The following is a 19,683-nucleotide window of genomic DNA, read 5'->3' as shown; positions in this document are numbered from 1 at the left end:
GAGACAGCGAGAGAGGGAACACAAGCAGGGGGAGTGGGAGAGGGAGAAGCAGGCTTCCCGCCGAACAGGGAGCCCGATGCGGGGCTCGATTCCAGGACCCTGGGATCATGACCTGAGCCGAAGGCAGACGCTTAACGACTGAGCCACCCAGGCGCCCCTACCACCTTTTTCCTTAATCAAACTTCTATCCTTCTTTGATGGTCCCCCAAAGGGGGACTTTTTTCACTTTGTCTATACCTGCTTTACATCATTAGTTTTGTAATTATAGTTCATTATGTTTCTATTTTCTTCAGTCCTTCCCTCTCTGTGTCCCCCATTCCCACTCCTAGATCTAAAGGACAAAGACTGCATCTTGATCATCTTCAAATCTCCAGAGCCTAGCATAAAACCTGATGTAGAACAGACACTCTTTTGTGTGGCAAATCCAACTGAAAAGTTGGATCCAACTGTCAACTATGAAGGTAATCTCCAAAGATAAGCTCCAACGGTCAGCAGGAATGATTCCACTGAATAAGGGTTCAGGCTCTCAGGATGACTACCTATGGGTAAAGTCACATGTAGATGCACAGGCCTCAGTTTATCTGTTGAGCATTCACACTGTTTTTCAGTTAAGTACCTGAGCAAGAATATTCATCTAAAGCCTTCAGCTTCTCAAGCCCAGATACTCTTCAAAAGAAAACTCTTGGCTTCTTCAGCTCCCTACAGCCCTGAAAGTTGATGATCCTAACTCTCTTACAACTTTTTTTTTTTTTTTAAAGTAGGCTCTGCACCCAACGTGGGACTCAAACTCACAACCCCAAGATCAAGAGTTGCATGCTTCCCCAACTGAGCCAGCCAGGGGCCCCAACTCTTTTACAACCTTTATTCTAAGGAATGCAAGAGAAATATAATAATACAAAGTCCTGGAGATTTCTGTGAGGCCCAATGAAAGACCAATCCAGAGTCCAGTCTGCCTGGGAAATATTTCATCTAGGAAAATACCTCATTGTACCAGGACCTTCACCCTCTACCTCTATAGTGTTTACTTCTCATATTTGCAGACTTATCAACAGTGCCTACTAATTGTCAGAGGCCAGAAAGGGAGTTTGATTAAGTAAATGTCTCCAGCGGCCTCAAAACAATAAGTGGTCCTTATTAAGTGTTTAATAATCAGAAAACTGCTTTTACAGTTATTATTGGAATCTGTTGCCTTAAAGAAGTTGTAAATGTGCAATGCAAAGAGGGGAGAATTACAACAAATGGCTCATTACAAAGGTTCTCACCTTCAGGATCTTTTGAATCCTGGCATAAGATATATTTAGTTAATATATATATATATTCAGTTTATACACACTTCTGTCTCCCAACTTAATAACTGGTGACATGGCCCTCAAATAATCCCTGAATCCACTGGGGTAGGGAGTAGGATGACAGGATGGTAAGGCTGGAAGGGCTTTTAAAAATCATCTACTCTAGGGGCACCTGGGTGGCTCAGTCGTTAGGCGTCTGCCTTCGGCTCAGGTCATGATCCCGGGGTCCTGGGATCGAGTCCCACATCGGGCTCCCTTCTTGGCGGGAAGCCTGCTTCTCCCTCTCCCACTCCCCCTGCTTGTGTTCCTGCTCTCACTATCTCTCTCTCTGTCAAATAAATAAATAAAAATCTTAAAAAAAAAAAAAATCATCTACTCTAGGGGCACCTGGGTGGCTCAGTCATTAAGCGTCTGCTCAGGTCATGATCCCAGGGTCCTGGGATCGAGCCCCCGCATCAGGCTCCCTGCTCTGTGGGAAGCCTGCTTCTCCCTCTCCCACTCCCCCCTGCTTGTGTTCCTGCTCTTGCTGTGTCTGTCTCTGTCAAATAAATAAATAAAATCTTAAAAAAAAAAAAAAAAACTTAAAAAAAAACCATCTACTCTAGTCCAGTCCTTTTATTTTTCTTAAAGAAAAATGGGCCTGAAGAAGGAGACTCAGGTTGCCTAACCATCAGAAAGCTAGTCCCGGAGGGGCTCAAACCCAAGTTCTGAAACTACCAGACCAGTTGCATTTTTATTATCATATGCAGCCTCAGACAAGTTAGGACTTGCTTAAGACTACAGTTATTCAGTGGAAGGGCTCAGCCTGGTACCGCAGCTCAGTGCCTGTGCATTTCTCACAAGACACTAATGTTCACCTTAATCTTGGTCTAAGAGCTGGGTTTCTGTAAACCAGTCCTTTTCAGACTTCAAAGTGGTGAGAAATTTCCAGGCACTGAAAGCTCAGGAGACCATAAAGCCTAGCCTGAACCAACATGAACAGATCCTTTAATTTGAGAAAAATCTTTGATGCTTCTCATGTTCCACTAGACAATGAGAACCAGGAACAAAACCCAGCCAATTCAGCGCAGCACAAAACAACTAGTACGGTAACTGCTGTGCACCCTGGGAACTGGCGGGTCAGGTGTATAAATCCCACTTGTCCCAGGATAAAGCAGGAAGCAGAGGGGCAGGGCAGCAACTGGTAGGGAACAGCCAAGAGAGAAAATATCACACCTTAATGAAGTGAGTACCAACAAGACTTAACAGTATGATTAACATTCCTCTAGATACTCTCCCTTGTATCCCAAAGGGCTTTCCTCCTCACTAGCTTACCAAATATTACCAAGGGGAGTGTAAAAAAAGATTAGATGATTTTTAAAGGAGCTTCTGGACTTCTGTGAACCTTATATTCTTCCTTCCTAAGAGGAGGGATCAAATTATTCCTTCTAGCTCTGCATCGGCGACACCAAACCAGGGGCCTCTCATTTTTCAGGTTAAGGCACATACACAGACATCTCAGAAGGTTTCATTCTTGCTGTTGTTCCCATCTGCCTTTTATTTTATTAGGAAAACTTTGTAAGGGTCAAGCAGAAGAGCTGGAGCTAGACCTAGGTTTGAAACCTGGTTCTGCGTCCATGGGCAAATTATTTAATCTCTCTGAACTTGTCCCTTAATCTTTTTGTTTTGTTTTGTTTTTAAAGATTTTATTTATTTATTTGAGAGAGAGAATGAGATAGAGCATGAAAGGGTCAGAGGGAGAAGCAGACTCCCCACCAAGCAGGGAGCCTGATGCGGAACTCGATCCCGGGACTCCAGGATCATGACCTGAGCCGAAGGCAGTCGCTCAACCGACTGAGCCACCCAGGCGCCCATTTGTCCCTTAATCTTTAAAAAGAGGATAACCACCTACCTTACAGGATTTCCAAGAAGATTAAGAGAAATAATGTATGTGAAAATACCTCCTGCAGTGCCTGGCACTTAGTTGGCAACTGAAAGCTCTTCTTTTTTCTTTCACGTGTATCTAGAGGGTTGGCTAGGGAAAAGGTTGAGTTGAATTACACTAACCTCTAAAATCTGAAGGGAATGTTTTCAAAACAAATTCAGCGAATGTTTTCTATATGCCCACGTGCAAGACAAAGACTAGGTCATGAACTTCTGGGGCCCTTGGTGAGTAGTCATGGAGTGTAAGAGACAAGGATGTGTATAGAAATAACACATGTCAGAGAGGGACAAACCAGGTGCTGAGAGCAGGGCAAACTTGGTAAAGTAATAAGATACTTGGTAGAGAAACAAATGAGACAGATGGTTCCTGTGGCTTTCGAGCGTTCAGGTTCTCCCTTCCAACCATAAGTCTACTTAACTGTGAATGCATAGGCATTTTCTTATCTGGGGGAAGGCATTTTCTTATCAGAGAACTGGTTAACCAGTTAATATATTCCCAAACAGCATTTCTCTACCCATTGTCAATGATACGGGGAAAAAAACCCAACTACTTTGATCCTTATAATATGACAGTGGTGTCCTAAGCACCATGCGAGCATGAATTAATAGAATATAAAGATCCTATAAGACAAAAACAGACTATTACTGTTCCCATTTTATGAAGACGAAGCTGAAATGCTCAACTAACAAGTGTTAGAGCTGGGTTTAGACCACAGGTCTGCTAACTCCAAAGTTTATGTCTTTAACTATATTTTAGATTTTCTTTCCTAGAAAAAAGAAATTACAGGCAGAAAGATTTGACAATAAAATGCCAGGGTGGATGCTCAAGGTATACTCTAATAGAACTAGGCAATGGTTTCATGTTCTAGCTCCCGCTGGGTATAGATTAATAGGTAAAAGAGTCTAATTCTTGTTCCTATATAAACAAAGGTCAAGAGTGAGAAGGATGATAGGCTTGTAAAAGAATGCTAGAGCTCCAGGTCCTCTTACTGAAATGCCAAAGTGATGCTGCACCCCTTCTAACATGCCCCTGAACCCTAGCCCTTTCCAGATTTGCACTGATCAAAAGCCAGCCCTGCAATGGGAATAAGCTCAGCCTCCAGAAGACACAGAAAACCCACCAGGAATGTGGGAAGCCTAATACAGCCCCTTGAACATGATAGATTTCCTTTCAGCTTTAAAACTTTGTGGTCCTTAAAAACACACACACACACACAAAAACTTTGTGGTCCTCTTGGACCCTATGTCGCTCCCTCCATCCCATATCCATGGCCATCCAAGTTACCCTGCCCTGCCCAACATGAGGTAGTTCCTGTGGTCCGTGCCTTCTTCCCCATTCCTATCATTAACACTTCAGCTCAGGCCCACTGTTCCCACCCCCAAATTAGTGCCTTCCTCACCCTTGCCCAATCCATCATGCCCACAAAGGCCAGACTGATAGTCAAAAATAAAATACATCATGACTCTCCCTGCCTCTAAACCTATGGTCTCTACTGTAGACTGAAAAATTCCACAAGTCTAGCATTAAACCCTACACGGTCTGGCTTTACCTACCCTCTCAGCTTTATCTTTCACTTCCTATAATTCCCCCATTTGTGCATTCTTGCTTCTACCACACATATCAATTCACTATCCTTTGTGAAAACCTTGAAACTTGCCCAGCTATGCATGCTACTTCCAGTTTCTTCCCTACCAGGATATCATACCCCACCCCACCCCCCTTACCACTTTTAATCCACCTAAGACTTCTCAAATTTTACCTCAAATTTTGGTCAGCATTTCCTGCCCAAATCTGGTAGCCACCCTGGACAACTTGCTGTTCTTTAGAATGCCAAGCACATTCCTGGCTCAGGGCCTTTGTTCATTCCCTTTTATTCCCTCTGCCTAAAATGTTATTTCCCCAGATATCCAAATGGCTCACTCCCTTGCTTCATTTCTCTGTTTAGATGTCATTAATCAGGGAGGCTTCCTTGACCTCCCACTGTCCCTATGACTTTATCCTATTTTATTTCTCTTCAGGGCACTTATCCCTGATGTTTGATATTCATATATTTACATATTTAAATATACACAATATTTACATATTGTGTATCTCTCCTACCATACACTCCATTAGGGAAGGGATTTGGTCTGTTTTGTTTCCTGTTGCATCCACCAGGGCATAGAAGTGCTTGGCACATAGTATTAACTCAATATGTATTTGTTGGAATGGATGTATGAAGAGAGCTCTCCCCTACCTTTGAAATTCTATAATGTTATCACATACAGGCCTTCTAATAGTTTGTTTTTTGTTTTTTTTTTTTAAGATTTTTTATTCATTTATTTGAGACAGAGAGAATGAGAGAGAGAGCACACGAGAGGGGGGAGGGTCAGAGGGAGAAGCAGACTCCCTGCCGAGCAGGGAGCCCGATGCGGGACTCGATCCAGGGACTCCAGGATCATGACCTGAGCCGAAGGCAGTCGCCCAACCAACTGAGCCACCCAGGCGCCCTAATAGTTTGTTTTGATTTGCCCTTTTTTTTTTTTAATTCCTCTCAATAGACAGTGAATCTCTCAAAGGGACAAACCACGTATTATTCATTTCCACAAATATTTACTAAGGACTTTTTGTGTGCCAGACTCTATATCTCAAGCAGCCTGGAATATCAGAAAGAGCACTGGAGGAGAAATCCTAGGTTAGTCCTGGCTCTATCATTAGTTGAATGACCCTTGACGAATCCATTTTTCTCCCTAGGTTTCTTCATATGTAAAATAAGGAGAGTTACATTATCTCAAGCTCTCTTCTGGCTCTAGCATCTGTTAAAATTTTTAAGAGGTAGAACTTGGCCCAGCCCAGTGCCTTAGACATCACAGGTACTCAGTAAATATTTGGTTTCTTTGTTGTTGATTCTCCTGTTACACAGGAATCTGAGTTGTCTTGGAACAGTTTGGACGGAACAAGTAAAAGTTTAAGCCCCACTTCCTTCTCTGACTCCAAGGGACAACTTCATTCTGGTGTTTGTGATAATAAAGGATTCTGGTGTTTGTGAGAGGGTAAAGCACTGAATTTGACATTGGAAAATACGAACTCTGACCACTGCCATTTACTTGGCTACAGAACCTTGAACAAGTCATTTCTGAGTCCGAGTCTCCCCAGACATAAAAAAAGCCATATTGGCCTACTCTCAACTCTTCAAAGTCACCTTTTTATGCTGTTCCATCTACTTGGAATGTTCTTTGCCCTTTCTTTGCTGCACTAATTTCTACTTATCCTCAAGGACCTAAATACATTTGCTTTTTTAAGGAAAAGTATCCTCTATTCACTCCCTCCCCCCCCCCACACTCTTACAGCACTTACCTCCATTGTTCATCTCAATTATTATAGCATTTATCTCCATTGTTACCTCAATTCATTACTCTCTGTCTCTAGAAGTGTAACCACCACAAAGGCAAGGACTGTGTCCATTTTGTTCATCATTATACTACTCAGTGCTTGGTTAAGTTTGTGGCACAGAAGTATCCAACAAATATTTTTATGGACAAATGTCTAAACTAATGCACCTAGACACTTTAATACCTCTAGAAAGCTTTTTGGTTCATTCAGAGAATCTAATAAACACTATTACACTCTAAGATCTTTTACAAGTTTCTGTGAATCAAGGTTCAAAACAGGGAATTTATGTACACAAAGGTTAGAAAAAGTCACTGGAAATCATTTGAGCTGAAGAACTCTGGAAGCTAAAAAAAATCAGAGAAAGGGACAGGGAACATTTATACCCCTAGCCCTCCTTCTCCAGAAGCCTATTATCAAGAATGGGGAGAAAAATCCCATGCTTCCATGGTGAGGAAGTGACCCATGTGTGGCCTGGTCCTTGTATTCAGTATGGAGGAAGTGACTGTCCACAGGCTGAAATCCAGGAAGTGGGGCAGATATCCAAGACAGCCTCCCTCCTCCACCAATCCCTCCTGCCACCTCTAGCAAGCTTCTGGACGTTGACCCTGGTCGACCTAGAGGCTGGGCCACCCACACAGGTGGCTGGGAAACATAGTCAACAGATAGTCCTGGTGCAGGGAGGACAGGCCAGGAAGGCAGGAAGCTGCAGGGTGGTGTGTGAGGTGACTGGGAAGAGACTGCAGGTCTGGCTAACCTAAACCTAAAACTACCCTTCACCTCTGGACATTTCTCTCTTGTCTCAGAGAAGCCAAGGGAGGACCTAGCTCCCATGGAGGGCCCAGAACCCAGCGGGGCCTACCTTCCCCAGGAAGAATGCTCCAATCTCTCCCTAACCCCTAATCCGTGTCCTAAACTCCAAGGGAGCCCACACTCCGGGTTCCTGCAAAGAGCCCTAAGACCAGGACATCACAGGCACCAAGATATCCGCGAGAAGCCTTGGATCCGGTCAGAGAAGTCATACTATCCCCCACTTTCCACAGAAAACCGAGAACCCAGGGTAACGCTCTATCCCTTCATTTTTGCCCCGAACCCTGAGGATCCCGCTCTCCCCATATTCCACATATCCCTCATTCCAAGGGAGCCCAGGCCCCCAGCTTCCTTAAAAAGAGTTTTAATTTGAGGGCCTGTGGTCACCAGATCCACAAAAAAAAGCTGGCCCCCGGACAGAGCCTGCATCCCTTCCAACTCTCAGAGAACCGCCCAAACCGCCTGCTCCTCGGAGCCTTCTGTCTCCGGTCCCCCAATTCCCGAAGCTCCACAACCTCCTCGAGGAGCGTTGTGCTCCCCCCCGCCAATTCTCCTGTTAAGGAGCGGGAACCCACGGGAGTCCACTCAGCCCGAAACCCCCGAGGCTGCCAGCTCCCCTCAGGCGTCTTGGGCCGGGCTTCCGAGATAACGGCGGGACAGGACGGGGAGGCCCTTCCTTACCCGCCTGCGCGGCCATGGTCCCGGGGAGGTGGCGGGGTGGCGGGGACCGCAGCAGCTCCTCTCAGCTCCCGCTGCCAGCCGCCTCAGGCGCGAGAGGACCTCAGCCCCGGGCGCAAGCGGGATGCACCGCCTACGGCGCCCGGGGAGGACCAAATCGCACCTGGCACCGGGGCCCGCCCGCCGACGCCCCGCCCCCGGGCCAGGCCCCGCCCCCGGGCCAGGCCCCGCCCCTTGGCTCGGGCTCTGTAGGGGCCCTGGCGCCTCCTACTGCGAGCGGCGCGGAGCTGGTAAAGGTGGTTGTGTGCAGCCGTGAGGTGGCTTGTCAGGAGAGTCCTCGGGACAACCTGGGGGTCTCAACAGAGGACCCTCAGCCCATTTTACAGATGCGGGCAGCTGAGGACCCGAGGGAACAAGTTTGACTACCTCGAAATGGCTCAGCTCATTAGAAGCAGAAGTGAGATGGGAACCCAGGTCTCCTAACTCCCAGGCAAAAGCTCTTTCCAGTAGAGTGTTTGGGATCAAGAATATGAATATGAAGGGGTGCCTGACTGGCTCAGTCAGTAGAGCATGTGACTCTTGATCTCAGGGTTGTAAATTCGTTGGGTGTAGAGACTGCTTAAAAATAAAAATCTTAAAAAATAAATGAATATGGAGACACTACCCCACAAAACTTTGGGGATTGAGGGTGGACTTTTCTTAGAAGCTTCCAGCTCAGAGAAGCCACTTATCTGCACCACTGAGTAAGCTGGCACTCAGTAGATAATCTCTAGGTCAAAGATGGTATGAAGGTGGTGCAACCACATTCCAGAGGCAGATCCTTCTTGAAGCCAAATAGGTATATAAATGAATCCCAGCACACCAGATCTTCCAATTTTTCAAGACAAGCCAAAACTCCAGGTATTTAGGTGAATTTTCCTACTTTTTAAATGTTGGTAACATTCGGAAATTTTAAAAATGCCATGTAGACCAAAGGAAACACTTGTGGAGTGAGTTTGCCCTGCTGGCTCCTCTTTGTGGAGGAGAAAGCACTGGACAAGGAATTAGAACAGCTGACTGGCTCCTGGCAGCTGTTAGTTGGCTGAGGGGCCTTGAAAACCACTTCCCTTCACTAGGCTTGGGAGGGAACTGGGGCCCTCCACGTGACAAAGGGTGGGCTACATCAGCTGGACCTGCGGTCCCTCCCGTTTGATTCTCTGGTGCTGGGTATTTGGCAACTGTCATTTCCTTAGACTGGATTTAGGTCATGGGAAAAGTGTCCAAATGACCAGGAAGAGGCAGGGATGGGGCCCAAGGAAATGGATCATGATGCCCCCACCAAGGACAAAGTTCAATCCTGCTGCATCTGGTTCCAGTAAGCAAAGGTGTGCACAATTCTTTCTTCCGGCCCTCTATAATCCAAACCGGATGCAGGTCAGTTGGTTCTCCTCTGGTTGTGTCAGGTGGCTCCTGAAGTCCTGAGTGTGAAGAAAGTGCTGAGAGGGTGGGGGAGGGGATGTGCCCGACTTCCTTTAATTCCTGGGAACCCTCCAGTGGTTGGTTTTACAGTTTGAGGAAATCTCTGGTCTGATTATAGTAACCACAGGATTGTGTGTTGAATTAAAGTGACAGGGATCCAGGGAACTCTGACAAGCCACCTTGTGGCTAGCAAAAAGGAAGCAGGGATTTTATTCACCCTGCACATGCAAAGAAGTTATGCTGTATTTTCCCAGGTTCATGGGCACTGGCAGCCTTGGAACCAAGACCCCTGTTGGTCTTCCCTTTCCTCTGCCCCACAGCAAGGCACCCAGGTCTGTCTCTTCTCCGTCTTCTCTCTCATTCCACTTCCTTTCCACCTCCACCCTCCTGGTGTTCACTAGCAGTGAGTGGGGGGATAACCAACTCCCCCAAGTTCCCTCCAGAGGGGAAGTTTAGGTATTTCTTGAGAAATACAAATTGAAATGTAAAGAAAGAAAATAGCAATCTACAGAAATGGTATAACGAAGAGATATTATTCCAATATAGATCCAAAGAATAGTGTAAGATCACTTGTGAATGCGAGGGGGACTTCTGGAGGACAGAAAAGTCCTGGGTAAGGAGAAGATGTGGGTTTCTAGTGCCCAAGTCACCTGTTCACGGTTTGATTACCTGACCATAATTTGGTCAGTCTCTGAGGCCAGATCCTGCTGACTGACTCACAATCAACTCTTTGGACCTATAGGAATGAGAACCTGGACATTGAAAACCACCTTAAGGTTCAGACTCTGCCTCTCAAAAATCTTCAACAGTTCCTTGTTGCCAACAAAATAATAAAGGCCAAACCAGGCCCTCATGAGCGAACTACATCTCATTTTGCAGCCTTCTCTCCCTACTCCCTTCACTCCAGGACTCTTTTTCCTGAATACATTCTGCCCTTGTACCACTCTGCCATTCCTATAACCCCTCCATGTTCTCTGTAATTTTGTTGTGCTATTCTACCCAGAAATGCACTCGTTTCTTTAACACATCATTTTCAATCATATCGTTTTGCAAACCCTGTAAATTAATTGAAATCTGCACTGATAGGATAGCCATTAGCCACATGTGGCTATTTAAGTTAAAATGAAACAGAACTGAAAATTAAGTTCCTCAGTCCAGGGGCCATGTTTCATGTGCTTGCTAGCTACATGTGCCTAGTGGTTACTATGTTGTAGAGTGCAGATAGAGAACATCTCCATCATGACAGAAAATTCTGTTGGATGGTGCTGTTTTAGACAATGATTAGTAAGGGCTGTTAACATCACAAAGAGGGACTACCAGGCATTATGTACCTCCTGAAATGATGCAACAAGAAGTATACACTACCATTTATGACATAGTTATACCAAAAAACCAAGCCTAAATCTGATCACGCTTCTGGATCTAACAACCAATTTACGGGAAATACAAGAGTAGGAGGAGCTTATTAACACCACAGTGATGCATACAGCAAAACTGAAGCTGTGGGAAACTCAACAGGACAAATGAACTGGTTTCTTTAACAGATAAAGTGCAAGAGAAAGAAAAGAGGAACCTATGGATGTAACATAGACTTAAGAGAAATCCAATAGCAAGGTATGGATCTGATTTGGATCTCAGAGCAAGCAAACTGAACAAAAAAGTTGAGAGAACTAGGAAGATTTGAGCAATGATTGGATATATGATGACATTAAGGAATTATTCATTTTTTAAGGTACATTAAATACCATTTGGCTATGTTTTAAAAAATCCTTACCATTGAGATGCATATTTAAAATACTTAATAGAGGGGCGCCAGGGTGGCTCAGTCGTTAAGGCTTTGCCTTCAGCTAGGTCATGATCCCAAGGTCCTGGGATCGGGCCCCGCATCGGGCTCCCTGCTCCTCGGGAAGCCTGCTTCTCCCTCTCCCACTCCCCCTGCTTGTGTTCCCTCTCTCGCTGTGTCTCTGTCAAAAAAATAAAATCTTAAAAAAAAAAATACTTAATAGATGGTACGGGGCTAGGATTTCCTTCTAAATAGTCCAGGCAGGAGAGAGGAAGCAGTGTGAGGGTGGGGATGAAACAGGATTGGACACAAGTTGATTATTGGGGTTGGGTCATTAGTACATAGAGGCTTTACTGTCCTATTCTACTTCAGTGTATGTTTTGTTTTCCATTCCTTATTGGGCTCAGTTCTGGGAAAGCCCTCACCTTTGCATTTCCTACCAAATCTTGGTGCTATTCAACTTGATAACTCCTAGGTCAAAGTGGAAGAGAGGGAGAAAAGAGACCTTTTCAGAGGGATGACCTGTAGCTCTCGTGTGCTGGGGAGCCTGAGGCTGGGCAAGGTTTGTAACCTCACTATCTTCTATCTCATACTGTGCTACTGAGGAACCCCTGCTCCAGGTAGAGGGCTTGGCCGGGGGCCCACCTGCCCGACTGCAGAACATGTGAAGAAATGCACACACTGAATAACCTGTCATTGTCCTCAAGGTTCTGACTGTCCACAAGCTAAGCTCCATCTTGGTTGCCTGCAAGCTTAGGGATTCCATACACTTTGTCAGGACCAGGGCTGTCAGATGGGTCACACCTTGGGCAGGGCTGTGTATGAAGCGCTTCTCATCTCTAATTATCAATGGCTGCCTGAAGACTTTGCTCCTCGATGTGACATTCCCATGTATGCAGAGGTGTTTCCCAGAGGCCAGATCAGTGTGACTACTCCCCGACCCATTCATCCCCTGCCCCACCCCCTTACACAGACAAGTCCACAACTCACAGTAATGTAAAACCATTTGTTTAATTCTAAATCAAATCACTTTCACAACAGTGAAAATTAGTGACTGGTCAAGGTGTGCCACTGTACATGGTGTCATTTTCTGACTGTGGGTGGGACCTGGTCCTAATCCGCAAAGGTGGCAGGAGTGGGTGGAGGCCAAGAACATAGACAACACACAAAAGAAAGGAAAACTGCCTTGGCAGAGGGGCAAGGTGGTGAACCTGCAGAGGGGTGGTGGGAAGGGGGTTTCCTGTTGGGGCTGGGCCAGCAGTCCCAAGTTGGCTCTCCTGCCCCAGCTCCCAGTAGAGGGTGAGTGGGGACCTAGAAGGTTCAAAATCAAAGGGCACATGACCAGCCTGGCTCTTACAGGTTCCTGGGATGCCCTTGCTGGTGGAGTTCTCCTGGGCTTACTACTTTGTTAGAGTCCAAGTGATTGGTCTTCCTATCCCACAACCCTTTTTTAACCTTTCTTCTGGAAACCCATTTCTGTTGGGCCCATCTAACTGTCCTCTCTCTCACCACTAGGTGGGACTACTACACTGAGCGATCCCACCAATTCACTTATGCTGAGAATTCAGACAGCTCCCCCCCCCCGCCCCCCACTCCACTTCCCCAACTTTGGGGACTTCCAGGAGGTGATAAAAAGAGCACTCTTGAGTGGGTGTCCCAAGAATGTTTAAAATCCATCAGGGACCCATAAAGTTGGTGGCTTAGTCCTACCAAATGGATTTGGCAAACAAAACCACCTATTCAATACTTATATTTTGTCTGATTAAACACTGAACTCTGGCATTGACAGGCACAGAGGGGAAGGGGTGGGGCCTGTGGAGAGGAGAGGAGGAAGACTTCCCTCATCTTCCTCAAGGTCTTGGTTTCCACAGGCTATGCAGAGCCACATCTGGAAAAAAGCACTAGGTGGGGCTTTCTACCACTTGTTGGCTATGGCTGGGGGTGAGCCAGGAGCAGTGCGGACTGGTAGTGACAGAGAGGCCCCCAGAGGAAGTCCATCTCCTTCGATCCCTGGAATCTGCTGGAAGGGGCTGGATTTCTAGGAAGAGGCCTGACCAGCACAGTGAGAACCATTCCACAAGTGAACTGTCCTGCTGCCTGGAATCACTCCCTTAATCAGATTCTGAGGAAAAAGTCTGTGAAGTGGAAACACAAGTCAAGGGCTTAAGAAGATGATTTCCCCTGGAAATTTCCTGGGGAAGACCACACCATATCAACATGATGAGGGTCTCTAGGCCCTGCTGCCTGGCTTTAAAAATCATCAAGAGTTGCTTGCTCTGCAGTTTCATGCTTCTCTCTGGTTTTAGCATAGATGTAAGTTTTCAGGGGTATCCACCCAAGCCACACCAAAACCAGGGTCACATGTGGATCTCCCCACTCCTGCCTCTTCATAAAGGACAATTTGGCTTCTGGGGAAGATAGTCTTCAACATGCAGCTGAGCTGACATGACAAGGCGGCCAGTTTCCATTGGGTGGGTCTGAGAGAATGCACCCAGAGCTTTTGTAGCCTTGGGGACAGGGCTGCTTGTTCAGTTGTTCCTGCATCAGAGCTCCAAATCCCACCAGAGCCCCACTGGCAGGTCTTTCCTAATGAGTAGTAGTCAGTTCCAGCTTCAGCAGTAGTCTCCACTATGCGTCCTCTGGCAGATGTGCCTATATTTGGGGAGGAAAGATGATGGGAAATCTGTGACTGAAGCCACATGTCTCTGGGGATAATCTACTCCAGGAAACCAGGAGGTCATTCAAGCCACTCTCTGGAGCCAAAGAGACTGAGCACATCCCAGAGCCAGTAAAAGATCTTTGGATCTCTGGTGAATTCATGAAGTGACTCCAGCTTTAGCTGCTGCAATTATGATCTTTAGAGGACAGCAATTTCTTGCATTTCTGCTGAGGAGGAGGAGGAGATAGGGCAGAACAGCACGGGGATACAGAGGGGGAAACCTCTCTATGAGGAGTCCACTGATTTTGGAGGCCACTCACCAAGGGGTATTTAAAGAGATGAAAAAAAGTTTCTATTTGGTTCATCCCTTTGTTTTTATAATATTAAACTCAGGTGAAATTGTACTGACAGTTTCTCTCTTCCTGCCTCTTTCTTGTGCAGAGTCAGGACTTGCTGAGCTGGCTGGGAACAGGATTTCATGGTGTAACTCATGAGAGATGACTCAATGCCAAGGACTGAGTAGTTATAAGCAGGGTGTTTACAGCAGTGGCCATACTCCAAAGTCCTTGACAACTGGTCCTGAGTCCTTAAGCTCTGATGGAGAAGCAAAACTCCTTGATGTGTTACTGACCCCACGATTCCAGGGATCAGGATTAGCCAGGAAGCCAAACATCAAGAGTGGGTGTGGCATGTCACCAGTCCAGAGGCCCTGCCATGGATATAGGCTGGGAGCCCAGCATTAGGCAATCAGGAGCCAGAACATGATCACTAGGGCCACAAACAGGAAGAGGCGTGACAGGAACTGCTCATCCACGTACTGGGGTGTTCCAGGGACAGCTGGAGAGACAGGAGGGAGAAGAGAGGGTGTCAGAACACTGCAGCTGTGCACACTGCTGCCCATTTGGGCCAGAAGTCGAGAGCACTAGTCTTCATCTCTTTACATCAGAACTCTGCACGCTAAAAAGATTTCCAAACCCCAAATAACATTAGGCAAAACAAAACTGAAATTATGAAGATATGCGGAATAATATAACAATGAGGACAAGGTCTCCAGTTCATCCTAAGACAGTTTGGTCTGCAGGTGTAAATTAAATAGGAAACTCTCTTAGAAGAAATAATAAAAGAAAAGCTGTTGTTAAGCATCTTCTGTGTGCTAAGAGTTCTGTACATACATTACGGCTTGGTGGGTATTAGTATTCCCATTTTGTGTAAGAAGAAATTGAAGCACAGGTATGAGGTGACCTGCCCCAAATCACAAGGTTCACGTGTTAGTGGCAGAGCCGCACAGTCATGCTCTCAGCCTCCCTGCATGCTCCCTTGTGAGTCATGGGAGTCTCTAGATGCTGGCACTTTGAGCTGGGGGATGGGGGGGCGTGCAGAGAGCCCCACATAGAGTGCCTTCCTTTTCCAGGGGACAGAAGTAGAGCCCAGACAAGCAAAGTGACTTGTCTCATCCATCACACAGCAAGCTAGGGGCAGAGCTAGGCTTCCACTCGTCCCTGCTTTGAGAAAAGCTACTATGTAGAGCTCCCTGTTGACTTGGGGGGGAAGGAGAGTAAGAAATCTATATCCAGATGGGCAAATTTTATGGCAAAGGAAAACTGTGATTGTGGCAGGGGGATAAAGTGATCCAGAGTCCAGCCTGGCTGTAGAACTCTTTACCTAAGGAACCCAGGGTGAGCCCTGAAGCAAGAAGAAGGGAAGCAAGCTGCCAAGTGGGTTCTTGGTGCCGCCATACTGTCCTGTCCCTCCTTCGGGGCAGAGCACACCCCGCCCTGTGGGTCTCCTTCCTTTGAGAAAATGCATAAACGAAGGAGAAACCTTTGAGGTGGAGGAGGTAAGGAAGGGTATTCCAAGATCTCTTGGGGCTGTACTATTCCCCAAGTGGGTGCTCTGATGATTCATGCAGGCGGTCAGTCAACAAAGACTTACTGATTGCCTGCAATGTGCCAAGCATCAGGGTAGGGGCTGAGGAAAACTGGGATGACCCAGGAGTAGGTGTCTGTCCCTAAGAGCATAAGCTCCTGGCCAGGAACCACACACTCACTGCTCCCTTATGTACCACACACTGTGCCCAGCACTCATTGGACCATGATGTTCCAATGAGTGCAAGCAGAGCTCAAATGACCTCAGCACCTCTGCAGACTCCATGGTAAGGATCCTGGCCCAGGTGTCAGATTGGGATAAAGTACAGGGCACCCACCTTGCTGCCCTGATCTACATGGAATGCAGCTGGCCCCTTAAGCTGGCTGGAGAGAGAAAGGTAGTGGCAGGTAACAGACCTAGAAAGGGAGAAAGGATTCCCAAAGGGGTGGGGCTTGGAACCAGCCCCACATGTATCCTGAGGGAAGCTGGACAGAGATGCCAGAGAATAGAAAGGCCCTGAATTCTGGTGGGTTGCCTCTCTCCTCTCTGCCCCTAAATGGTACATGCACAGGATTAGGCTTTCCTCAGCTAGGTATCCTTGGTATCATTTTATTCTTTTTCATTTTATAGGCACAGAGTAGGTCTTGGAAACATACTGAGCATTTTCTAATTTGTAAAATGGAGCTAAATGCACACCCATCCCACAGGCTTGTGGTGAGGATCCCCTGCATTTGTGATGACAAGCACTCTGAACATGCGTAATGTTTAGTAAGTGGGCAATATACATTATCATGACTACCAGTAAGCTGAAAAGAATTCACATTTTTGAAAAGGCTGATTGACCAAGCAGTGACAGTTATCTGTAATCTGCATACTAATAAATTCTAAGGAGCCTTCAAACAGAATTACCAAGGAAGTAGGGTCTTACCTGGAGGAGGCCGCCCATCATTTATGTTAAATGCTGTGGCAAATATCCCAAAAGGAAATGCCCCAATTCCAAAAGACATCTGGAAGCCACCATCCCCAAATCCAAATCCTTGAAATCCCTGTGTGGAAGAAATGCAGTTCAGAAGAACAAGCATGTTTCTCCTGCACCTGTCAAACATGTCACCTGCAGGTGGCACCTGCCTCTCCTCCCTACCCTCTGCCACCTGTTTCTAAAGGGGAACATTTTTTCCTCCCATTTAGACTGCAAGGCCTGGTGGTCCCTCTGCCCTTCTGGCTTGCAAGGGGTTCCAGCTAAGGAGTTGTGAATGCCAGAAAGGACTGGCTCTGGCCCAAGTAAAACAATCTGCTGATGCAAGTCAGGTTTCTTAGAGCACCAGGTTTTTCCCCAGAATTCCACCCTACATGCTTTTCTACATGCTTTATAACAGCAAAATTGGCAACCACCCCCACACCTAATTACAAGGGAACACTGGAACAAGCTGCACATTATTGGTAATAGCAAAAAAGTGGAACCCTAATTAACCAACAATTGAGGTCATGATCAAAATCTTGATAAACACTCTCTAAAGACCATGATGCTGACTATGCAGCAACACAGAAAAACTCCTGTGACCAAGCTACCAGACAAAACTGAACACTATGTTCACAAGTACATGCCAACATGCAGGTATGGAAACAAGATATAAACAGATAAGTATTTTCCCTCAACGTTTTAATATTTCTACAAAGAATTTAAAAAACATAAAACACTAATTTTTTTCTGATTATTTTTGTATATATACTTGTTATAAGAAACTTACACATTAGAGGAATAATTGACACAGAAAGTCAGAGGTCTCCTTATTCACCATTTCATGGCCATGCTCTCCCCAATAACCACTATCAATAGTTTGGTGTATCATCCCCATAACATGTTCTATACTGTGTCATCTTTCATATGAAAAGACTTAGCAGGAACTTTAACACTGTGAATAAGTAACCCATTTTCTATCTTGACCAAAGTTGCACAGAGTAGAAGGGTAGAGTTTAGATTAGAAACTAGGTCAATATGATCTGAAAACGCATGCTCTTTAAGATTTTATTTATTTATTCATGAGAGAGAGAGAGAGAAGCAGAGGGAGAAGCAGGCTCCCAAGGAGCAGGGAGCCCGATGCGGGACTCGATCCCAGGACCCTGGGATCATGACCTGAGCTGAAGGCAGACGCTTAACCATCTGAGCCACCCAGGCGCCCTGAAAATGCATGCTCTTAATTATTGTGCACATCTTACAAAATTTTTCTCTCCTCCCCCACATCCCTAGGTAGATCTTTAGAACAAATGATTAAAAAATAAGAAGAAAATGTATTGGGTCAACTGCTCTCCACAAAGAGCTGATTGGCTTTCATTTGTGAGTCTTTTGCAAGTGATGGAAGCGGCTGTTCCCTATCCCATATCAAGCAGCCTGGCATCCAGCTCCAAAGGTCTTGCTAGGCGGCACTATCCATAAAGCCCAACAGCAGATATAACAAGAAGAAAAGGCTACAGAGAAGAAAAACCACCAGTTTTCCATTTTCTCAGTGCAGAGATGCCTCCTACTCAAACCCAGCATGGTTAAGTTTGAGGGCTCCTGGGACCGAGGCTGTCTTACCCAGGAAGGTGCAACTGTTTCATCAGGAACTACCACTTCATTGAGTGCAATCCCAAGGATGGACCCTCTGGACTCCCTTTTAGCAACCTCTACACAATTCCACAAGTCCTCACATTTGCTGGGTTTATGTTCCTGGGGCAATGTAGGCAAAAAGCATCACTGGGGGCTACAGGCACTTGTATATGCTAGAGCTACACACAAGAGTCATTAAGGCCAGGGCCTCTGGCTTCCTGAGGTTAGGAGCCGATGCTCTCTGTTGAGAAACAGAGCCTGAGAAAGTTAAAGTGATGTCACCTGGTAGTCAAGGGGGTAGAGTTTAGATTAAAAACTAGGTCAATATGATCCTAAAACCCATGCTCTTAATTCTTGTGGGGAAATGAAAAACTCTTGTGACCAAATTATTAGATAAAACTGAACACTATGGTCACAAGTATGCTCAGGACAATATGTAGAGATGTGGACAAGAAATAGGTATTTCCCCTCAAAATTTTTAATATTTTACTCTGGAGAAATGAAAATATACTCATTTGGGGATTCTGGTAGTGTGGATAAATATTTCGCTTTTACAATTTCTTCAGTATTTTAACAAGAAAAAAAATTTTAACACTAACATCTGATTTAAATGAGCAAATTTTTTGAGCTAGTGACTTTTCCTAAGAATTTATCCTAGTAAAATAACCATGAACCTGCTCAAAAATGTATCTATAAGTTCACCAGGGTATTTTTAAAATAAAAAAAAGGACACAGTTAAATGTCCAACAAAGGATCAAATAATGTTAAGCTCATACAACTGAACACTAAACAGCCTTTAAATAAAATATTACTGGCATATAAAATCTCAAGATATGTCATTAAAAGTCTCCCTCTCTCTGATATAAACTTCATAAGGGCAGGAATCTTTGCTATGTTCACTGATCTATCACCAGTGCCTAGAATAATGCCCAGCATACCGAAAGCAAATATAGAATGAATGAAATTTTAAAAAAGAGCTACAAAACAGGAGTCAAGTACTGTAAAAAAATAAAAATATATGTATACACAATACATCTATAAAATACATGCACATAAATAGATCTATAAAATTTATATATGTGTATATATAATTATAGAACAATAGAAAAGAAAATAGACCAAAATATTTCCAGTAGTTATCTCTGGATGGTGTGATTATAAGTGATTTTTTTTGCCCTCTTTTCCTTTGTGTATTTCACAATTTTTCCTTTACTTTTATAATCAGGGAGAAAAAGTGTAGGGCCAAGATGGAAACTTTTA

General features: G+C 45.3%; 2 protein-coding genes across 6 annotated transcripts in view; both read right to left on the bottom strand.

Moving 5' to 3' along the window:
* Positions 1-8,225, bottom strand: part of LIMK2 (LIM domain kinase 2) — a 58,735-nt gene extending 50,510 nt beyond the window's left edge. Inside the window, exon 1 of the mRNA XM_035017408.1 lies at positions 8,074-8,225. Within this exon, the coding sequence (XP_034873299.1) occupies positions 8,074-8,089 (16 nt within the window). The 5' untranslated portion in view covers positions 8,090-8,225. The remainder of the gene's footprint in view (positions 1-8,073) is intronic.
* Positions 8,226-12,303: 4,078 nt separating this feature from the next.
* RNF185 (ring finger protein 185) overlaps positions 12,304-19,683 on the bottom strand; it is a 36,380-nt gene continuing 29,000 nt past the window's right edge. For all 5 annotated transcript variants that reach the window (XM_035017398.1, XM_035017397.1, XM_035017400.1 and 2 more), the window contains 2 exons: positions 16,765-16,882; positions 12,304-14,807 (listed from right to left, as the gene is read on the bottom strand). In XM_035017398.1, the coding sequence (XP_034873289.1) occupies positions 14,710-14,807; positions 16,765-16,882 (216 nt within the window). In that variant the 3' untranslated portion in view covers positions 12,304-14,709. The remainder of the gene's footprint in view (positions 14,808-16,764; positions 16,883-19,683) is intronic.

This window comes from Mirounga leonina, unplaced genomic scaffold (assembly GCF_011800145.1).
Source record: "Mirounga leonina isolate KUSES-001 unplaced genomic scaffold, KU_Mleo_1.0 Mir_171, whole genome shotgun sequence".
NCBI classification, from domain to species: Eukaryota; Metazoa; Chordata; class Mammalia; order Carnivora; family Phocidae; genus Mirounga; species Mirounga leonina.
This window is presented reverse-complemented; position numbering and strand designations above follow the sequence as displayed.